Source organism: Megalops cyprinoides, chromosome 5, assembly GCF_013368585.1.
Source record: "Megalops cyprinoides isolate fMegCyp1 chromosome 5, fMegCyp1.pri, whole genome shotgun sequence".
In the NCBI taxonomy this organism is placed as follows: domain Eukaryota; kingdom Metazoa; phylum Chordata; class Actinopteri; order Elopiformes; family Megalopidae; genus Megalops; species Megalops cyprinoides.
Window position 1 is genome coordinate 9,857,272 of NC_050587.1, and position 22,353 is coordinate 9,879,624.

A 22,353-nucleotide genomic window follows, 5' to 3' on the forward strand; every position below is an offset into this window, starting at 1 on the left:
GATTACTTTACATTACATTATTGTTATTCAGCAGATGCTTCTTATCTGGAGCACCTTACACAGTGCATCTGATAAAAGAGCATGAGAAGTAACAGCAGGACGCGACTACCCACATGAATCAGTGGCAGCACCAAACACAGCGTGCAGATCGCAACTGCGTGCCAGCAATCTGACAGGCACAGATTTAGAAAATGAATCAGGAAGTTTAAATATTGCAATAACAAGATCCGTTATGCCCTATCAGCTGCTGATTTGCTATTCTGTTTTTTTGTAGCCAGTTGGTGCATACATTGGTTAGCTAGATTATGGACTGGCAGCCTTACTGTATGGGGGACTCAGAATTTTCACCTCAATGGCTCATCCTCATTCTAGTACAGAGGTGGAAAACTCCGGCTTCAGAAAGTAAAAGTCCTGCCACGTATTTGTTCCACCCATGCACTAAACAAGGTGATTTCACTAATTAGCTCCTCTACCTGGCCGAAGAGTTGTGCTAATTAAATTCAGGTGGTGTAGTGCATGGGTGGAACAAATACGTGGCAGGACTTTTACTTTCTGAAGCCGGTATAGTATTACAGATAAAGTCTGGATCCAATATACAGTGTGGTAACAGCAAAAAGGCACTCCACTGGGGATTCAATTACAGAGCACTCTCTGATGGAGCAGAGACCTACTGGCTCTTTTGGATCATCAAGCTGTCCATGTGAAGTGTGTCCTCTACACCAGTGTTTCTCAATCCTACTCCTGGAGGCACACTGTCCTGCATATCTTCTATCTATCCTTGCTCTACCTACCTGAGTGAACTCATCAGTGGCACTTTTGATTAGCTGAGCACACCTGATTTAATCAAGCAGCAAGGATAGATGGAAGATATGCAGGACAGGGTGCCTCCAGGAGAAGGATTGAGAAACACTGCTCTACACTATCATTTTATTACCCACACGTTTTCAGTAGTCTTAAATATAATCCAGTTACATAATCCAGGTATATAACCAGTACGTCTGGGAATAATTCCTGCACCTGTAGTTATTTTTGTTGAAATGCATTGAAAAGCTACAGCGCAGCCGCATCTGCGCATGACGAGCTCCAGAACGTTCCTGTCCCACCATCCTCCTTGCCTCCATTAGTCTCCAGGGAAGGAGGTGTCACCGCTGCCTACCGAAGCACTTTGACAAGCACAGAATGAGAATCCCTGCAGATTTAATCAGATACGGTAGCTTTTTATCAATTACCAAAATAAAAAAAAATATCCCCCCGTAAATTATCTCGGAGCTCAATCCACCGCCATGAATCTTCAAACTATTGTTCCCTGCATTGTCACCCGCATAATTGATATGTATGTGGGCCTTTGTAATTTTCTGCTGTTTGTTTTCTGATGACGGACATAAATCACGCCGGGTAAAAAAAGAGAAACGGAGCCCGCATGTTTGTGTCTATTACATCTCTTTGATAAGGACACATGCAAATTTCTTAACCCTCATGCTGTGAATTATTGAGATGGATTATTAAGTGAGCACTCACTCCTACGATGCAGGCATTTATACTTTCACATTACAGAGCCATCACAGGCGAAGCTACCTCGTTTGTTTAATTTACCATCTAGCTTACTTTGATTACCTCTAAGGTGAACTTTGCTTTATTTTTCACCCTCCACAAATAGATGAAGCTTATAGGAGGTAGATTTCTTTAAAAAAAATTATTATTATAACTTTCCATACTCTTTCCATGTCATCATTCTTGTTTGTCCAAGCTCATCTTTCGAGTCAAACGTGTGTTATTATAGTCTATGTGGACTGTTATCACCCTCTTCATAGTTAGTTCACTTTTGTAATTTAAGCTATTTTTAGTTATGTTGCTTCCTTCAAAATCCTCAGATAAGAGTTCAAAACTCAAAAGATTTCAATTTTCATATCATTTTAATTTTCACACAGGCCCTAAAATCATCAAGGGTTGCACCTCCACACCCACAAAAAACGCAAGGTTATTTAATTTTTTTAGCTGGGGATATAGTACTGATATTAGTCACACCAAGCTCTGTTGAGGACCAGCTCGCCAAATGTCAGGTCAGGCGGTATTTCCATTGTGAAAATGCCAAATTTTAAGGTTCTTCATAGAGCCTATATAAATGCTAGGGGTTTCATCTTTGTGCTGTGCAATATAAGCTGTGGAAAGAGTCCTTTACATAAGCAAGTTCATACTCTATCCATGACTGTATTTCCATTTAAAATACATCAGTATTCCTCAAAAGCTAATGTAGTGTCTTAGATACAGGCAGAACATTATTTAAATGTACTGTGCCCCTTGTGTCCATCAGCTTGCCACTTACTCTTGGACTTGTTGGGGAGGCTGTTACACAGATACTCGCCTAAATGGGTTTTGTTTTCCTTGTTTAGCATTGCTTGACTAGGTACACACACAGGTTGGCTTTTTCCCTCCATTTTTGATTTCCTGCTTTTTTCTTCCTGTCTTCCCACAAAAGTGCATTACGACAGAGCTGTAGTGTGCCGTGGGTGAATGACTGTCATTGAGCAAGGGGATGGGGTACAGTTGTGAGAAAAATGCATTTGCATTCATTTATCATAAAGTTTACCTTCACAGTGGACAAAAAATGTCATTGTGGCCGATACATCACCCCTAATGTTACATTAGAACTGAGATTATATTTATGTGTTCTCAGTCTGGCTATCCATTTGTCAGTGTGAGAGCCCATATTTTTCAGCTCAGCCATTTTTATCGCATTTTGCATAAAGAGAACAACCACTGATCTCCCCCCCCTTTGTGAGTCTGTTCAGAAGATCTGTGTTCTGTCAAGACGTTGGCAGCAGGCATCAGATGGCGCGGGCTATCATTTCTCAAAGCTTTGATTGTTTGCTGTGATTGCTGGGAGCAGCCCAGCTGCACCTCCGCCATGCGAAGATTTGCCCACTTTGGGGTAATTGAGAAAAGCCTCCACTGCGCAAATGTCACGGTACTCCTCCCCTAGTACGGCAGATACGGGATATGTTGCAATGTTGCGATCAGTTTACCGCTACGGATTTTTCATCATATGGCCTTCATATTCCATTAAAAAAAAAGAAAACAAGCAACACCTGTCAGAAGTGTTTGTCAGGAGAGCCCAGGTGGAACCGCATATTGTCACTTTGCTGGCATGTTCCTATGTACGAGGAAAGCGCAAAGATATATTCCTGTCTGCGGCTTTATTGAGCAGAGGGGACATCCATCAGGGCGGGACAGGCTGGCAGTTGAGCAATAACTAACAGCATGGTGATATTGTTATGGGGCCCTTGTCCCACTCGGTAGGGTTTTTTTCCTCGAACACTGTTTTGACCTGTTGAAGTGCCTGTTTCTGCATCTTGTACACCTTTGTGTATATTTCTTTTTTATATCATTATCAAAAGTGATGGATGCAGGGGGCTGTGAGTCTGGGTATGGAAGACAAAGGAAAAAATGAGAGCAAGCGGGGGCCAGGGTTGTGTTTGGAGGAGGGGGTAGGGGTAAGGGGTGGGGGGGAGTTGGGGGTTTGTCTGTGAGCCACAGGGCCCTGGAACAGGAGCCATCTGAGGCAGACTGACACTGGGACAGCTGGTGTCCAGCAGGCCAGATGGGGACCAGTCCAACCTGATCCCCTCTCCTGGGCCCAGTTAAACCGCTAGATCAGCTGTGTACTGAGCATAACAAACAGACTGCGCTAGGTCATTGAGTTAACCTGACACCTTAGCACCAGTCATTCCATCAAAACCTGTTTGTTAAGAACACATTTTACAGCTGTTTTGTCATTTGTGTTCTACTGTACGTTATGCACTCTCCTGGCATTGTAGGTGAGAGCTGCCAAAGCAATTTCGTACTGTACAGTATGTACACTCTTTGTAAGTAACGAGAAAATCAGAGTGACGCTTTCAATTCCTCTTCTACAAATAAAGCAGAACAAATTAGTTTTGGAGCAGGGCAGAAATAGAAATTGACTTAGTTTGACACTTTTTTGAAATTACTGCTTCTGAAAAACAGAGCAAAGAATTTGTATTATTTTAGACAAGACATAACCAGCAAGATAAAACTGGATTCTTTATACAGTTGCCACAAGAAGGAAGTGGTTTTTTGGTATTGTTTTTTTTTTTTTTTTTTATGTGGAATGTAGAATATTTTGGAATCAGCGGGAGGGAGCCAGCACCTATGTCTGTCAGGTCAATTGAATCTCCCACTGGAGCAGAGCACAGCAAAGCATCTTGTTAAAGCAGCGTTGCCGGGGTAATGTGGTATAGCAGCCGTCCATTTATGCCTGCATACTGTTTATCACACAGTGTTGTTTAAACAGAGCTAGGACATGTTGTCTCTGCTGCCAAGAAATTATGCCTAAGTGCCAAGAGGATGCTTGTAGCCACAGAGTTTGCTTCTTTAAATATGCTGTAAAATAAAGCGACTGGTCTTGTGCCAGGTTCGCATCAAATTTATGTGTATATTTGGTTACTTTACCATGCTTCCCAGAGTTGCTCAATACAAGGATGTATCTGAGGATAACTGCTATGTATATTAGTGCTAACTCCATATTTGATTTTAATGTAGGTATGTATAATGTATTTTAAGGTATTTACTTCTCTAACTGTTAATAAAACATTACATACATTTGATTTTTATTCCAAAATATGTCCCACCCCATGGCTATATCCCGCTAGTAATTCAGTAATGTCACATTGCATTTGGAAATGTGGAATTCCATAAAGAAATCTAATGGAGAAGATGTGTCATTTATTTTTCATGCAACAAATCATCATGATTATGCAGTGAACTCACACCAGATTAAAGGCATGCAAAGTAGGTGGGATTTTCCTCTTGAAAATTATAATTCCTGCATGCATATGTATGCTACCCTGGGCCTCTTCTTTGAGAGACCTCCTTTGGATAGCACTCAATTGCACGTATCTAAAACTGTAAGCATGGAGTTTTCCTATTATTATTGGGCCAGAGGGATTTTTATGTACCATAGATATCAGCACAGTGTAATTTTCAAACGTCAATGCTTGGTTTTTGCTTTAAAAACCTTGAAATCATTTTTCAGTTTTTTTTTTGGATTGATTGTTGCGCTGATTGATCATCAATAGATTGATTGCTATCTCTTCTCAATGGATGTTGCCATTAAAATCACCTTGATTAGGGAAGTGTGGCAGTCTGTTAATTTGCTTTTATAAACATCATTGATTTATATGACCTATCCCATAATACATAGTGCCTGTTCAACCACCTTTCATCTAGGTAACAGTCTATGTTAACAATAACCATTATACGTAATAAAGTATGCTGGTCAGTAACTTATTAATGTCTGTCCTGGCTATGGGTGTGATTGGCAGAAAAGGATTTTGTTTACTTTAAAGTGCTGTGGTTAGCCAGCAAGCTGCTGGGTTAACGCTACAGCAGAGAGCTCTAATAATGTAATTTACAGTTTTAATGTTTGGTAGAAATTTGCCACTTTCAGAGTTTTCCTTTGGTAATGAACCTCAGCTGTGTTGACTCTAACTTTATTTGTGCATTCATATAGCAATTACCGTTTACATAAATAATCAGTTAGATCCTGTTGATCTAACCACAAATCTCTAGGAAGAACACATTTTTATGTTGCAACAAAAATGCCATCTCTAGTGTTTTGGCCATTACTCACTAATTCAGTCCCAAAAGACACAAAATATTCAACTACTTTGGCTCAATACTGCAATAAAATATGTTCTGATAAATCCGTTCTATGTTTTGAAACTTCAAATTGGGGTTTTAACGGTGATGAATCATGGAGTCACTCATATTTCTCCTGAAGCACCATTTTTAACCTTAAGTGCCCCGTGAAGCGCCATTTATTTTGTATTTAATTTGTACCTGAAAATTGACACTTACATTACTAAAATGTGCTCATATCCCAGTATGCATTGCCAGAGTTGCTATAAACATTTTATAGCTTAAACTGAGATAATGTTTTTGCACATTTATGCCCTACTGTGAAGATAAAAGTGGATAATGAAATAGACTACTGTTCTTTTGGTTTGAGATTTGTTACTGTGACATGTTTGACACACACACATTAAAAGAGTGTGCACATGTCGTGTAGGTTTTGTCTTTGCTTATTAAATCAGTCTTCCTTTAGGACTTGTTTGTATTTGAACTATTTGGGAAAGGCGGTAGTAATGATGTTGCAATATATTAAGAAGGAATCAGGTTATATCCCCAGAAGCACAGAGAAAACCTTGTGAGTTTTTTATGTAAACCGAATACTAAGAAATGTGCTTGTTCCAAAGTGTCTGAAGAAGCACTTGAATGAATATTCATGAGTCAAGAAAATCCAAATAAGGTTATCGTATTTAAGCATTTCAAAACGGCAGTGAGATTTTTCAATACTCTGAAAAGGGTGTTTCAAAACCATTTTAAACTTGTCATTTCTGTCCTCTCATGCATGTTCTTGAAATAACATACAATGTCAGATGTTTTTCTTTCATTTTGAAAGCCTAAATTAATGTTTTATTTGTTTTCAGAAATTAGCCGCTTAGTTATTTTTGGGCATCTGTAATTTCAGAAAAGACCACTCCCCATTTATTGGTATCACTTTATTTTCTAATTGTTGTGTGGAATGTGAAACATCTTTTTAAGAAATGGTACTGGTTTGCCATCCAGGGTATATCCATTTCAGACACACTCAGCTTTTCAGCAGTGTTACCCCAGTATCCACTCTGTATCCCCAGGCTAGAGGTCTGTTGTGGCCCTGTGTAATTGCCTTAATTAAAATCCAGGCTCAGGGTTATTCAACCCTGATCCTGCGGGGTTTCGGTGACTGCAGCAACATTCGCTCCATCCGGGCACTTAGCCACCTGATTCAGCTAATCATTTTCTTCTATCGAGCCAAATTAGCCCCCTCCCTGCTCCAAGGTCTGCGACTTCGAGTGCGCCGGACGGCCTGGTGGAGGTGGGGGGTGGCACCACGTTTAGTTTCAGGAGTTGACTTACCCTCTTTCTTGGGGGAGGAGGCTAATGATGTTTGACCCTGAAAGCAGTAGGTTGTGTTGGTCTAACAGCAGTGGGATAGCATGGAGCCCACATCCCACTGATCCACTAGGACCCACTACCCCACAGCACAGGCAATCCCACAGACAACAGGATGTGCATCCCAATGAGTGCACCCATTAACTGGCATGGCTGCGCCCTGTGAGGCTGCAGCGATCTTTCAGATCTTTCGCTCCACACCTCCAGTATGCACCACAAGAGGCTCAGAATCAAATAAATGACTCTGTTCCTAAGGGCCTCTGCTAGGGCAGCTTCATCATTCTTCCTCTCATTTTATGATAAGAATCTGTAATGTTCTTGGACATGTTGCTTGTTGGACATCACAGACCAACAGGAACATGTATGGACGATCATATGAAATTTGAGGCACTATGTGGGTTACTGTAATCTAAAGCAGTGTCTAGGAAATAAACATACTGGCAGATAAATTACTGTAGGCAGTGCTATGAAGGTGAACTCACTGCATTTAAAGATATCAAGAATGCACAGAAGAATCTGCAAGCAGTAATCACGAATGGAACATTTAATCAGAGGGATTAAAGCGATCTTGAGGACGTCTCTCAGCCCTGACCTTCAAATCAAACCAAAACACAGGCCGTTCTATTTCCCATAAGGTGTTTTCCAGCCACTTTGGTTGCCGATGTTGGTTTGGAAGGGTGGATGTGTACCTAATATCCCCCCAGGCAATACAAGAGGGGGCGGAGCGGGGCTGCGCAGAATCCAAGCGGGATCTCCTTTTAATCAAAGCCTGGGGCAGGGGCCGGCGCCGGCACCGCGTGGGTTAAAGATCAGCTCAAGTGCGCTCTTTAGAATTCCCTGCTCGGCGCTGGCCGGACAGCTGCTGCTGTATTCACAGGCGGGACCCGGAGAGAGCGGCAGGAGAGGGGCAGAGCGGACCGTCCCGCTCTGGGAGCCAACAGACGAGCGCCGAGGGGGGCAAAGAGGCGTAATGCCGCCTGAGTGCGGCTCCGTGCACTCAGCGGGAAAGCCCTGCCTAAAGAGGGGCGGGGGCGCAAAGAGGTAACGGCAAGAGGTCAGACCGAATCTGCGTTCAGAAGTACTGACTGAAAGCAGCTTTCTGCGGCCCCGACGGTTAAAGAAATTAAACCTATAAGAGGATATTCGACTCCTTTGCCGTGTGCGTTCAGAATGAATGATACACGCATCTACATAATACTCAAGCGATTTCCAAGCCGTCATTTGCTTTGTGATCTTCCACAATCTTCTTTGTACGTTAGTCCCTGGCATTGCTGATAATATATCAGAAATATGGTCGTTGAGCACTTGTTGAGAATGAAAGAGACACAGAAGTTTATTTATGTGCTGATTAAGCGATGGGGGTTTTGTATGCAGATTCTGTTCAACTGTTTGCACCCATGTGGAGGGTTTAGTTTTTATTCTGCCAAAATGAATTCATCGTTTTAAGAGAGTGACATGTTGTCACATATATATCACAAGTTAATTTAGAGTCTAAAATCTGTAGTACCCCACTAATAAACCTGTAGTAAGCAGCAGTGCCTGAAAAACTGGAATTGCTCATTCCTCGTTTTACAAGACCATGCACTTATTAGCAGTGCAGGATTCATTAGAGATAATTTGCAATGTAAGGCTGTGTAATGCGTGCTTGTTTGCTTGCTTGTTGAATGCAGAGAGAAGGCTCACTGAGTTGTATTAGTCCAAGTGTAACTGATCTTGGATCAGAGAGGATAGTGACACCATCGCAGGCATTGAGCCAAGCCATTTGTGCTTTTCACTTGATGCCGCGAAGCGTGCAGCAAAGTAAACAAGCTTGCATTAGAGATGCTGGATCAGGCCCAGCTTCTCTGCTGTCCTCCTAATTGTGCCCAAGATGGCGAGGGGACAGAGGTGACTGAAAAAAATGATTGGACCAACAAGAGTGCTGTCTTGCCATGATTCAGCGCTAAGATTCTTTTTTGAAAAGCACCTCGCAGCAGTTCCATTTTGAACAGCCTTTCAACCGCCCAACTGCACTTAGCTTGTGTATAGGGAGTTTAGACAAAAATGAGTTCATCTGAGGTAGCGGGAGAGAAAGGGGCGCAAAGCAGCATCAAATAGGCCGTTGAGAAAGCAGTAGCGGAAATATGGAGATAGGAGGGAGAAACTGACAGAGGAAGGCCAGGGAGATGAAAGATAGGCGAACGGTGATGTCACAAAGAGGAATGACAAGTAGAGAGAGAGAGGGAGGGAGAGAAAGAGAGAAAGATTTGAATAACTCCTGGAGTATGGACCTGTCTGTCTGGGGAGGCTGACGGGAAAGCAAAGATATGTACAGAACAAGTGAACTCAAGGTCCTGTTGGAGAGAACCTCAAAGCTCCTACGGGAAGAAATAGAAAAGGTGGTGAAGATTTACGTGTGAGGAGAGGGGGCAATGTGTACCCACTCCTAAGGAGCTTGGAGAGAGACCGAGAGCAACAGAACCACTGCCCCACTGTGAACTGCTGAGAGATCTAGAGAGTGAAAGTCAAGGGATGGAGCAAATACAAACACAGATAAAATCAGTTTTGTTAAAGGCAGATGGGTGGACACAGAGGACACCCGGAATGGAATGGATAATTCTAATACTCTGTGCATGTGTGTGTGTGTGTGTGTCAGCAAAGGGGTGGGGGGTTCAAAGAGATGAAGTTGTCAAGATAAGCTGAGAATTGAGAGAAGGGCAGAATGACAGTGTTGAAGGGGAATCAATATGAAGAGGATTGGAGGGGTAACCATGCTGAGATGTGATAATAATGGACAGATAGCAGTGACTTGATTATATCTTGTGCAAGGCAGGTGGACAGAGTCATCAAAGGAACCAAACACGCCAGACTTAAATAAAGGAACCTTCACCAAGACCTGGGGGTCAAAGGCCACCAACTGACAAACAAAGACATGATACTTAAAAAAAGAAAAATGGTGTCAGTTATCAGTGTCTGTATCAAAAGGCAAATACCCACTTCAGATGCCCAAGGCATGAAACTGATGAATTGAAATGTAATTATTAGGTCCTTTGCATTGCGATTGAAGTGGATTTGACCCCATCTTCATTTTCTTCATCTAGAAATGCTTTTGTGCTCAAAGCTAAGTACTTCAGCTGCATTTACAAATTCTCATAGTTTATGTTTATTTATTATAAGGCTCAAAGACAGGGTATTTGCACTGTTGACAGTATATCAGCTTGAGCTTACATTCGAATGCAGTCCAGACAAAGTGGAGCAGCACTAAGCTTTGTGAGATTATAATCAATGTTTAAGGCTGTACTCTCAGCCGAACTGTGGACTGCACTGCACAATATAAAAAGAAGTGGAAGTCTCTTTCCCCTTTGGTCTGTCAACACACATTCAATACTTAGTTTTCTGAGGCCCAGGTTTGAACCCGAGCTCTTACCATTACAAAGGAAGACTGGATATGAATTGCAAGTCACTCTATGTAACTTTTTTGTTTTGCTATAGCATTTCACTCCCTGGAGTGGGATCCCTTCTTAAACAGGACAGGTGCTCCCCTCTCCTCTTGCACTGGGGGACGGGTGCCGTGCTTGACTCAATTGGCAGAATGACTCAGTGCACTCCGGGGCGTGGGCCGGTCTCAGCAAGCTGGGCCACAGGTCTCTCGGATGCTTTCTTTTTCTGGACATCAGAGAGAGCCCTCTGACAGCCATGCCCAGGACGCGGTCGTTTGTATGCTCGACAACCCCCCCCCCCCCCCCCGCCCCCATCAAGCCCGTCACTTTCGAATTCCTCCGCGTAGCCCCGGGGAAAAAGGCAGCGCGAGACAGACAGGACTTTCAATTACACCTCAGACGGCGCGCCGTGACACTGGGCAGACTGTCGGAGGGGCTGGCATCCTCCTGCACCCCCCCAGGTCTTTGTTGTGTCTCTTATTAAAGCCCCTGCCAGCTGAGAGGAGCTCGCTTTCTGCAGGGAAGAAACCGAGAGGCACCAAAGCTTTTGCTAGAGATTGTCAAGCAAGAAAAAAAGTATGATACTCAGGTTTTACGGGTGACATTGAAAAAGGGACTGAGCTTAAATTTCAGACTTCTCCGCCGCTGCATACATAGTGTAGGATTAGTTCTGAAGCGTGTGTGGATTGCCTCTGCTTTGCCTGTGGTACGTGATAAAGTACCTCAATGCGGGAGGCAAGGAAGAAAAAAAAAAAAGGTGTGAATAAAATTACTGCTTTCCAAAGGATTTTTACATTAGCATTTGAATCATTGTTCTCAGAACCTGTAGCATAGCCATGCTCTTCTAGGTTAGCACACAGAAAGAAGGAAAGCCGCCACAGACCAAAGAGAAATAAAAGCACATACTTATGTTATTGAAGTAATAGAAATGAAATCATAGCTCTCAGTTATGCTGTATTTATAGTTATGCTTGACAAGTTAAGTCAAGTATATTTGTCATAGTACATTTTTTTGCAATTCAGATGGTCAAAAAGCACTTTAGAAGTAGCACAGTGGATTTTCTAGGGAAAACCCCAGGGCAATTGGGAAAAAAACTGCAAAATTATTTCCTGACCCCAGGAAAAGGCAGTCAAGAAAATCCTGGAACACATGGGAAGCTCTAACATAGGAGCACTGTGTTTGCACAAGCAGCAATAGTACATACATGTTTGTGAAATGTGGACTGGAATATTAAGCCAAAACAGAGGACACAAAATGTTTTCAGCACTTAGCAGTTCCTACTGTCAGTCAAGCTCAACCTGCATACTGGGCAAATGAAGACTACATCCTACTTTCTCCTGTTATGTACATACTTCTGTGAAGTGAAAAATGCCGCATTATATGCAATTTTCAGGAGTTGACTGCACTATGTGAACATACATTCAGTCTAAAAAGTATATCATTTAAGTTACTGAAACCTTATGAGCATTCCTACACGTATAGCTTTTATATATATATTCATAGGTTCAAGGAATTTCATCATATAAATACATTACTGTATATTCATTTACTTCAGTTAAAGTTATAGGCATTGCTAAGTGAGAACAAACAACAGACAATTTTTATAAGAGTTGAACTTTAAGTGGTGGCAGCTTATACTATGGATACCAGATGGTTGAGTGCATGCCTTTGATACCGCCTTGTATCCGCGGGATGGCTTTTAAACATTGCCCTTGCCAAGAGGAAATGCTTTAATCTTGAAATCTACTACAGATTCGGATAAATGGTTTCATCCCCACTATCAGCTGGAGGAGGTAAAACTTTAAGAGGTCGAACGCAAAGTTGAATAGATGTCCGATAAGACGGAAAACTAAGTGAGCGGTCAGCAGTATTGGTGAACCGGATACTTACGCATAAAAACTTGTGTGTGACTTTACTGCTACTGCAGTAGCCGTGTGGGTGACATCATGATCAGCGAGGGATGGGGAATTGCAGTGATCCCATGGAACGCTCTGGGTCTCTTGACACTAAGTGCCTGAAATAGAGGGGGGGGGGGGGGTCTAAAGTGCTGCACAGGCCAATGTTACTTTCGGGATAATGTATCAGAAAAATGTATGGTATGTCTTTCTTGAAAGCGAAGTATTCAGCACTTTAAGTGGTAGAACTGCGAGGAAATATACCTCTCATTTTGTACATGCCTTCTGCCCTTGGAAAGCCAATGACAACGACAATAACAGGGCAAATAAGTTCATATATGTCAGTGGAAGAAGAATTTCACCGGTGTGAATTCATTACAATAGCATTTAATTATCAAAAACAAAACCAATAGCTGTGTAGATTAGAACACTATTAGACGTTTGCTTCCAGGTACAGCAGGCAGCTTAATGTTCAGGTCTTTGGTTAACTGCCTGAATTCACAATGTAAAACATTAACTGCCTGAATTCACAATGTAAAACAATCTGAAGTATCCCAAGCCCGTTTAGTGAAAGACCTTGTGAGCACAATTGGCTGTGATGCTCCATATCACTACACTTTGTCAGTCTTGCCTTGTAGAAGATGAGATTGAACCCTGTAATTTGGGGTTGTAGGATACAGTGCAGGTAATAAGATCCCTGCAATTTGTCTTGCCGTGTGCTTGAAGGGTCCAGTTCTGTTCTGGGTGTTGTGGAGCTGCGGGTAAATTACAGAGCGCTCCCGTGCAAGCTCACCGGCGCTAACCACTCTCCTCTCCCCGATCTCGCAGGCTCGGAGGCGCCCAGGGGCTTCGTGGACCTGCGCTTCGTCCTGGAGCCAGCCGACACGGTGACGGTCCGCGGCGGCGTCCTGCAGCTGGACTGCGAGGCCCGGTCGGACCAGGGCGTCCCCGCCCTCGTCTGGAAGAAGGACGGGGTCCTGCTGAGCACGGTGGTGGACGAGCGCAGGCGGCAGCTGGCCAATGGCTCCCTGCTGGTGCAGAACGTGGTGCACTCGCGGCACCACAGGCCCGATGAAGGCTCCTACCAGTGCCTGGCCTCCCTGGAGGGTGTGGGTGCCATCATCAGCAGGACGGCCAAAGTCACCGTCTCTGGTAAGCGCGGGAATACACACACGCGCAGGGTTTTTCTTTTATTTCCCTAACTTCATCGGTCATCACATTTCTTAAATCCGTACAGCATCACGAGTTTGTTATTTGGGATTTTGTTGGAATTGAATGGGATTAAAGTGGAATGTATTTTCTGTTGTGCTTGGCCAGACTGAGCAACCTTTTTAAACATGCACCAGATAAAAATGAAATCTGATACAAGCAAAAAGGATGTTGCTTATTTACCTTGTGCAGCGTGCTTTGCTGTTGACATCGGGGGTACCTAAAAAAATTCAGCGTAAACTCTATTTAAATTTAAAGCGGTGTGCGTCTCTGGCAACTCAAAATGTGTGAAAAAGACAGCTCTTGCTTAATTTGTTATTCAAAGATAAGGATAATGTGCATTGCTGTTAGATTTTACCTAATGGTGTTCATTCCCCTGCTTTTCAGCTGGTTTGTCTCCTGTATTGTACCCAGACTCCATTAACAAACTCCATTAGCAAAGCAGGGTTGCAGGCATTTTTTAAAAATATGCATTAAATATCATTAACTGGCATTATCGTGTCTTGAAATATTTGAAAAAATAGCTTTGTCTTATACATAGCCATCTGACTGTGCTTACAATAATATACATTTCTTTTGCTTTGTTAATGAGCAGTAGGATATAGACTTCCAACATAAACAAGAATAAATGACATAAAAAAACCCTGTATTCTACATCAAAGAACCTAGATTAGATGTTGAGGGTTATTCAACTTAAAATGAAATTCAAAGCATTTGAAGATTTGTTTGTTTTGTTTACTGTTGGGGGCTTTGTTTTATATTGACAGGAGAAATGCATTTGAACCTCTACCCTTAGAATGGAGCATTTAAGTGAGATTGCGAGTGGGTGTGTCGGGCTGCAGTCGTGCACGGAATCATGCATATACTGTATCTCCATTGAATCAGTGACTACCCTATTCTGCCTCCAGTAACCGATTATTATCAAAAATCATCTTCGGTGACCGTCTCAAATGAATTTGAAGAAACAATGAAATCTGCTTCCTTTCTTTTTTTCTTTTTTTTTTACCTCCTCAAGCCTTTGGTCGTGTTTTCCTTTGGTTTCTGTCTGATGGGAGTTTGAATCCATCAGACACTCCCAGAAGACTAAGAAAGTCCCTGTTTCTGAGCCAGGGACAGCCTCGCTTAATGGAGCCGCTGTGAGTCTGGTGGCTTGTCCCTCTTCCATCACCGCGTTGTACTCGAACTGCGGGATGCCCCCCCCCCCCCGAATTAGGCCCCGAGCCGGCGGGAAGCGCTCGCGGAGCACTCAGCTGAAACAGGGGCCGCTGACTAACTGCTATTTAATTAAAACATGCAGGACCTAATTATGAGGGTTGAGGACCTTTGCAGATGCTGGCCCGCAGTGCTTTGTCTCACCTGAGCAGATAGAGGAGCCATGCGGGGATGTGTTCCTCTGTTCTCTCACTGTCACCTTCATAATCCTTTGTACTATTTATAACTTCTTTGCATTTGTACTGGCTTGCAGGCTGTTGAATTGGTTAAACTGTATCTATACACACAAATATATCGTGCTCTTTCTGAAGAAACAGTACCACATTTTCTGTAGAACAGCAGCAATATCCAGTCCAGATTAGCCTTCTGACAGTTGATGCTGTTTACATACCTTTTATACAACCCTGTTTTGGAATCGGCAGTTGTATACTAGGTTTGTCTCACCACAACAATCTACAGGAGTGCTGAGGCCAGTAGAATGCAATCCTTCAATACATTTGCACAAAGCCAACAGATATTTTTCACACTGCAAGCCACACAGCTCGCTGCAGTGGAGTGGGTGCTCTTTGGAGAATAGGTGCTACTCCGCTGAGAATAGACGCTACTCTGCTGAGAATAAGCACTACTCTGTTGCCGAGCAACTGGCAGGTGCCTGATGAGTTGTGGGGTGCCTGAGGGCGGTGAAACGAGGGGACCCTGGCTGACCTACACACCCCTTTCCCCAGTGTGTGCCCCTGGTCATTGTCTGCTGATGACATGGCTGGATCGTGCCGGGGCTGCAGAGCTCAGCTTGCCCTCGAGGTGAGGGCCTTAGCCGGTGAGGTACTTGGAACCCACAGCTGAAACTTTGTGACCACTGACTCAATCTGAACAACTGTAGATCAGATAAAAAATTAGGGAGTTAAAAAGGTTTAGGGAATATATAAGTTCCCCTTCTCTGCCTTATTATTGTGCTATGCTTAAGTTTACTTCATTATTTCATTGCAGAGTTTATTCCAATAGCTGGGTGGGTTCCCCATGGACTCATCAGAAAGTTGCTGGTCTGACATGACAATCAAATACAACTCAAAAATACCTTTTTTACCATGACATGACTCATCCTGTGAAAAGCATATTCAGGCCTACATACAATGGAGCACCCCCCCTCCATCTCCCCTCTCTCCCTCAAATCTGTTCTGTTTGTCTCCCGCTGCCCTTCCCAATCACATCCAAACAGACCGGTTCTGGGAATCGCGCAACCCTTAAAAACCACCTGCTTGGTGCCGAAAGTAACCGTTGCGAGATTGCATTCTGTTCCACCTGCGGGCGGCTCGGGCCCCCGGCAGCAGCTAGCGCAGCAGCATTCCGTTTAATCTCAGCGGTCGTCCCCCTCCTGTGTCTTCGCATCTGGAGAGAAATCTGACACAGCAGGTTTCTAACCTATCCCCACCCCCACAACATGGGCTCATATTGGCTCATATCTGCGCTCATATACTGAAGTAATTATGCATGTGTTTATCGCTTATTGAATAATATGTTGGAATATTTAAGATATTTAATGCACTCCTGCATATCTTGCCATGGGGGGTGTTCAGTTGAACGCATTTTGTTTAAGGGATCTGTGCTGTTGGCAAGTAGTTTGAGGTCCGCCTATGTGCTGGCAGGTTGAGGTGGTCAACAGTTTTACAAAGGTCATTGTGTAGCAGAGTGCCTTGATTGGCACTCTGCTAATTTCACAGGGGTTAGAACAAGCTGTTCCACTCTATGCGTCTTAGAGCGACGCGGCTAGCAGGACTGATCTTTCTTAAAAGGACACTTTGTCCTCATGGCAAAACCGTGGAAGCCACCAGTTTGCGATGTAGGAACCAGAAGGGACATCCATTGGTTTCTTTCAACCGATGCCAGGTGGCAGCCCACCGTATGCCATGCGGAGTTAAGAGGAGACACTCTGCTGTGCGGAGTCTTTGCCACAGGGGTGCTCTGCAGTCATTTGGCTAGCTGGAAGTGTCATAAAGACTAATTGCTACCTCAACATTGTGCCCTCATTTGCCATGCTGTCGCTGTTGCCATTGTAGCACCGCGGTGCTCTCTGTCAGTCACCACACACAATCATTTTGCCCCCAAAGTTCATTGCGGAGAAAACCACTTTGGTTTGGTGTAGTGGGTAGGGTTTTTAACTGGAATGTAACTGTGTGAGATCAAAAGTTTAGCACTGCTACGTTACGGCAAGCTATTGCGCCTTCATCGCTACAGCACAAAACGGATAGCATCTCAGTTGTAAGCTGTGTGTGTCGCCCTGGAAAATAGACACCGGCTAAGCAAATGAACAGCAATGTAAAGTGCCCACTTATTATTTAATTACAGTATGGCTGTACTGTTTCATTGCAATAAAGGGCTAACGAAGCAATCCGGCAGAACAACAGAATGCACAGGCATAAAGAAGGGATCATGCAAAATTATCCGTGTGTGCAAACACAGACGTTTGAAGTCTGTTCCCGGCCATTTGATCAGAATGTGCTCTCTCTGAACGCCGGCCCATTCTGCTGCCCCTCAGGGTTCCTCTTGGAGTGAAACGGCAATTGTGAGGCGCAGGGTGGCGCCCCGGCACAAATGGCGGCGGAGACACGGCCGTGCCAGGAATAAATCAATGTGCCTCCGCCGACCTGCTGACACGCTGGCGGGGGGAAAGCACGCCGCGTCTGCGGGACGCTCCGGAAACAAAGCCAGCACTTTACCAAGCTTTTTCCACTCGTACGGAGACCAAGCGGAGAAACGAGGCACAAGAGAACAGCGTGTTGTTTCAGTCTGAAATAAAACATGTATATGACAAAGGCGTATGGCTATATGTAGCATAAACCTGTATGGAATATTGCTCAAACAGTAGACTCTTCAATTCCAACGTTATTTCATAGTAGATATACCAATGTAAAGAGTGGAAGAGAAAGCAACCCCGATGACCTTTCCCTCCAACATTTTCCGGTGTGTTTTGTTTAGTCCATAAAGATACAGCATTCAGTGGATTTTTGAGTTTCCACTCAAGCGTATCGCCTCACAGAGCCAATGGAAAACAAAAGGCTTTCATGTTTAAAAACAAAACCAGAGCCACTTCTTCATTATTTGCATTTGTCCTTGAATCTCCATACGCAAAACCGAAGTGACAGATGTGGCTTTGTATCAAAGAGGTCTTTGTTGGGGCGGGTAACAAGAGTGGAAAAAGTGGCACGGTATGCCACTCAAAATAAACTCTCAGTGCAAGTACTAATCTTAAAATGTGCTTGACTAAAAATGTAGTACACTCTCCCAAAACTGTTTACAAGCACAAAAGTACTAGGTGGCATCCCAAAAAGCACTGATAAATAGATTTTTCTCCGTTTTACTGTTCAATGTTTGAACTGCAACGTTTCTGTTTAGAAAAGGCACACCGTAAGTTTAAACATGTGATGCAAATATTTCTTTGGTTTGTTTTTCTCTTAGCTGTTCCTTCTGTCTGGTCTTCTGTCTCCTTTTGCTCCTTTTCACTTCCCTCTCTCTCTTCTCTCTCCTCTGGCCCCCACCTGTCCTTGAACGACCACCCTTTTCCATCTCAACTGTCCCCCTGTTCCTGTCTCTTTCGGGGTCCTCTGTTTACCCTTTCAACCCTCTTTCAACCTTCTCCAGCAACTCAAACTACATTTACCGTATTTAACGATTAGCAATAAGAAAATTCAATGAACTGCCATTGTTGATTATTTTCCTACTGCCTGATGTTCACACCCAGCAAAGACGGGCTCTCAGAATTCAGTTCAACTTGCATGCAGTCATCGCAAAATTAAATAATAAAACTCATTCATGGAAATCAGAACTTTAGCTACAGAAGTACATTCAATGATTCCACCCAAAACTATTTTATTTGTTTGTGTTTAAAAAAAACTCCAACTGAATTGCGATTGCAAAATGCAGGTGATATTTGATTTGGCCGTCTTTTCAAGTGACCATCTCCTAAACTAAAAAAAAATAATAAAAAGTCAATGTGAAGAGCAGGTGCTCTGTGCACACTTTGAGGAGCAGCAGATGTTTTCTGTAATTGAAAAATACGGGAAGGGGATTGTAAAAAGAGTTGCTACGGTGCGCTTGTCATTTCGGATCATCAGTACCGTCTGCCTCCATTTCTTCACTTTCAGCCTCCGCTGTGTGGCTAAACATCTCTGCAGCCCCTTGCTGTTTTGTGGCCTGTCTTCTCTCAAAGCTAAATGTAGATTAAAAAAAACACAAGCGATCATTGTGAAATATGCTTTGTGGGGGAGCACAGAAGGGATGTTTATCTCAGGTTGTGTAAAAATCCTGAAAGCACTCACACACACACACATACACACACACACACACACACACACACACACACACACACACACACACACACACACACACACACACACACACACACACGCACAATCACTCAGGAGGAGTGCTCATCCATTCAGCCGGCTCCCACACAGACACCAAGTGTCTTGAACTGCGCTGAGCATGAAGGAAGAACGAACCCAGAACAGTGACAGGTTTGAAAGGTACTGGCCTCACCTCAAAAGTGTGACAGACGGATACATTAACTGAAGAAGGAGCAGATCCTTGTGTTTTACCAAAGCCACGTGGCTCTGAGATGCAGATCAGATTTGAAATCCTTCACTGCTGGACTTACGTCTTGACCCATTAAAGCCACGTCAACAAAATGCTAACATATATGATATGTGGAGGTAGCCTCTGTAGAGGTAAATCCTTAGCCAAACATGCTTAATGGCATAAGGGCAAATTATACAGTTCCCAAAGAATGTATATATAATGATGAGCTAAACTGTAGCCATCATGGAACGCAAACATATTGACCTTTTTCTTTAGGGGAAAACAAATAAATTTGTGTGTATACTTTACATCATTACAGCTTTGAGTATTCCAGGTCACATTGTGATACAGTTTCCAAATATAATGTCTGTGCAGACTGGAAAGCAGATGTTCTGTCTCTATGCTTAGGGTTCACAGAGTGCAGTGGGACATGGAATGGGAAAACTTGAAGCCGCCATAACAAACAATGAAGCAAAGCAATAAAAGCTCTCTCTCTGGTGTAGTTTGGTGTTTCACTGAGCTCTTGAGGCGGATGAAGCTGCCTGACAGCTTGCAGGGCTCCCAAGACCAAAGTTTGCCCAGTACTTTCTAATAAGTGCAATTATGCCATTGTTTTCACATACATAATGGAAGTATGGGTTTGGGGCAGGTCTGTGGGTTAGTCTACCACGTTTTCTGATTGATTCCTGCTCTGGTGGAGTGTAGATCAACAGGCAACACAGCAGGACTGGCACCGAGCTGGGCGAACTCGCCGAAGCAAGAAAAGCCACACCGTGCCAGTGAGGATGCTGTGGAATGCGACTGCATTTTGCTGTGAATCCAGCAAAAACCGCCCGTTGGTGCAGAACACACGTTTCTCGATCGATGGAAGGAATTCACTGATGAGTCCTGAAACCTGTCCCCAGTGTTTGGGTAAAGGAAGGGTCCTGCCTTTTTAGGAGTCGGGGACGCGGCGTCCAATAGGCCCCGCTTCACTGAGACCCGCCACCTGCTGCTCCAGCCGCAGTGAGACGTATCGGCCGGGCACAGATGAAAGCGACTGTGTGACAGAGTGAGACGGACACAAAGCGGGAGAGAGAAAGAGGGAGCGATACGGGAAGACAGAGGGTGGAAGGGAGATAAGACGGAGGCACTGGCAGAGGCTGGGGAGATGATGGAAAGGTTACACAGTCCTCTGGCAAGTGACAGGTCAGGACATGGCAGCTATTAGGGAACAGCGCGGAAAGACAGGATGCGAGGTGAATTGCAGGAAATGACTGTTTGTGCCCGCAGTCCCCCCTGGCAACGCAGTTTATTTCTTTGCACTGGGCTATAACATTTTCCCTAAAACTTTGCCCAAAGATGGAAACAGATTAATGTCACCAGCAGGAATAACAGTTCAAACTGTATCATGCTTATGTAAAGACCTCTGAACACATTTAGTAAACAAAGTTAATATATTCTGCCTATTAATTTTGACTTATTTCTTGGCAAGAACATTTAGCCAATAAACGTGTTATACAGTAGATTTACAGGCAGTGTAATGCCAGATTGATAGTTTCAAATCATTTATAGTAAAACACATACATACTCACAGCATGCATGTACTGTATTTAAAGTTAAGCTCTCACATTAATATATACTGAAAGTATTGCTGTTCATTCACTTCATGGGCACAGCTTACCCTTTGTTGCCTGTTTTCATATTGCTATCTGTTTCCTCAATGCTCAGTTTTCTATTATAAACCTGACCTTGTAAAGGCCAGACCACCTTTCATTTAGCTACATTTTGGCTCTTTGTTAGCAGCTAAGTGTCCACTCTGTTCTCTTTTTGAGAGCTTGATACAGCAAAACAATTGTTCCTAAAAGCTGTTTGTATCTGCTTTCAATGCTGGAAAAACCACCCCTTCTCTTTCATTTGTTGCCAGGCCTAATGAGTGTGCAGGTCTGCATTAAAATAAGTACATTTCCTCAGTGTGCACTGTGGATTATGCTGGCGGTGCAGGATCATCAGTGCTTGTGGTGGAAAGAATAGGACAGAGATAGTGGAGAGGCCCATCAGCGTTCTATTGGTAACACTTACTCCACCATCCATTCACTAACATGCTGATGTTGCCCAAAATTGATGGAGGGTCCTTGTGATTGTGTGTGTGTGTGTGTGTGTGTGTGTGTGTGTGTGTGTGTGTTCATTTCCAGGATGTGAGTGCTGTAAAATGGTTTATTTGTAGAGACCCATTCAAAGCTGACATTAAAATACGCAGAATATATACAGATACTTCTTCAAATACATTCCAGACTCGGCACGCATATAATTCTGAGAATTATGTGCAGTACATGCTTAGAAAAATGGAAAGAGCATTGGTATTAAAGCAGATGGAATTTTTGGTAGCTATTGTACATTTAAGTCCTTAGTTGGGACAGTTTTAGGACAGTGCTTTGTTCAGTAGAAGAGTATCAGTGTTTTTTTTTCATCTGTGATTTAGGTTTTAAAGCTGCTTTTACCTTCTGCATCTCCAGTTGTCGTGTACTATTTCTGATTCTTAAACTCCTGCCCTTTTTGCTTGAAATGTATGTCATGTTTACAGAGTTGCTTACCAGCGTTTGCTGGTTTCTCTTTGGCATGCCACTAGGACATTATATGCTGCAGCACACGCATTGAAATTTATTTTTTATAAACAGATTTTTACCCTGTCAATTTCAATTTTCCCCTGCTGCAGCGGAAAGCCAATTTTGGAGACTATGATGCACATTTAGCGTCTCAGTCTCTGTGTTCGATTAGCCCGATCCGAGGCGGATCACCATGTCGCAGCCTTGGCGGCGGTTAATTTTCAACGCCCCTCCTCCCATTCGGGGTCGCATTAGGCGGGTGACACAGCGCGCCAGATGCAAGGGACAGCTTGTCATCGTGGAGGGCTCTCCATCCTCCACCGGAACAAAAGGCCGACCTGGCGGCCCTCCGAAAGAGCTGTCTCCTGCAGAACTTCTGCAACAGGGCTGGCGCTATCACTTTGAAGCCAGGCTTCTGAGGACAGCGCTGTCTGTGGGCCTGTCTGAGGC

The 22,353-nt window shown here is 43.6% G+C and overlaps 1 protein-coding gene across 1 annotated transcript in view; it reads left to right on the plus strand.

Moving 5' to 3' along the window:
* The window catches only part of dcc (DCC netrin 1 receptor), a 250,072-nt gene that overhangs the window by 78,499 nt on the left and 149,220 nt on the right, over nucleotides 1-22,353 (plus strand). The window contains exon 2 of the mRNA XM_036529616.1: nucleotides 13,154-13,477. Coding sequence (XP_036385509.1) covers nucleotides 13,154-13,477 — 324 coding nt within the window. The remainder of the gene's footprint in view (nucleotides 1-13,153; nucleotides 13,478-22,353) is intronic.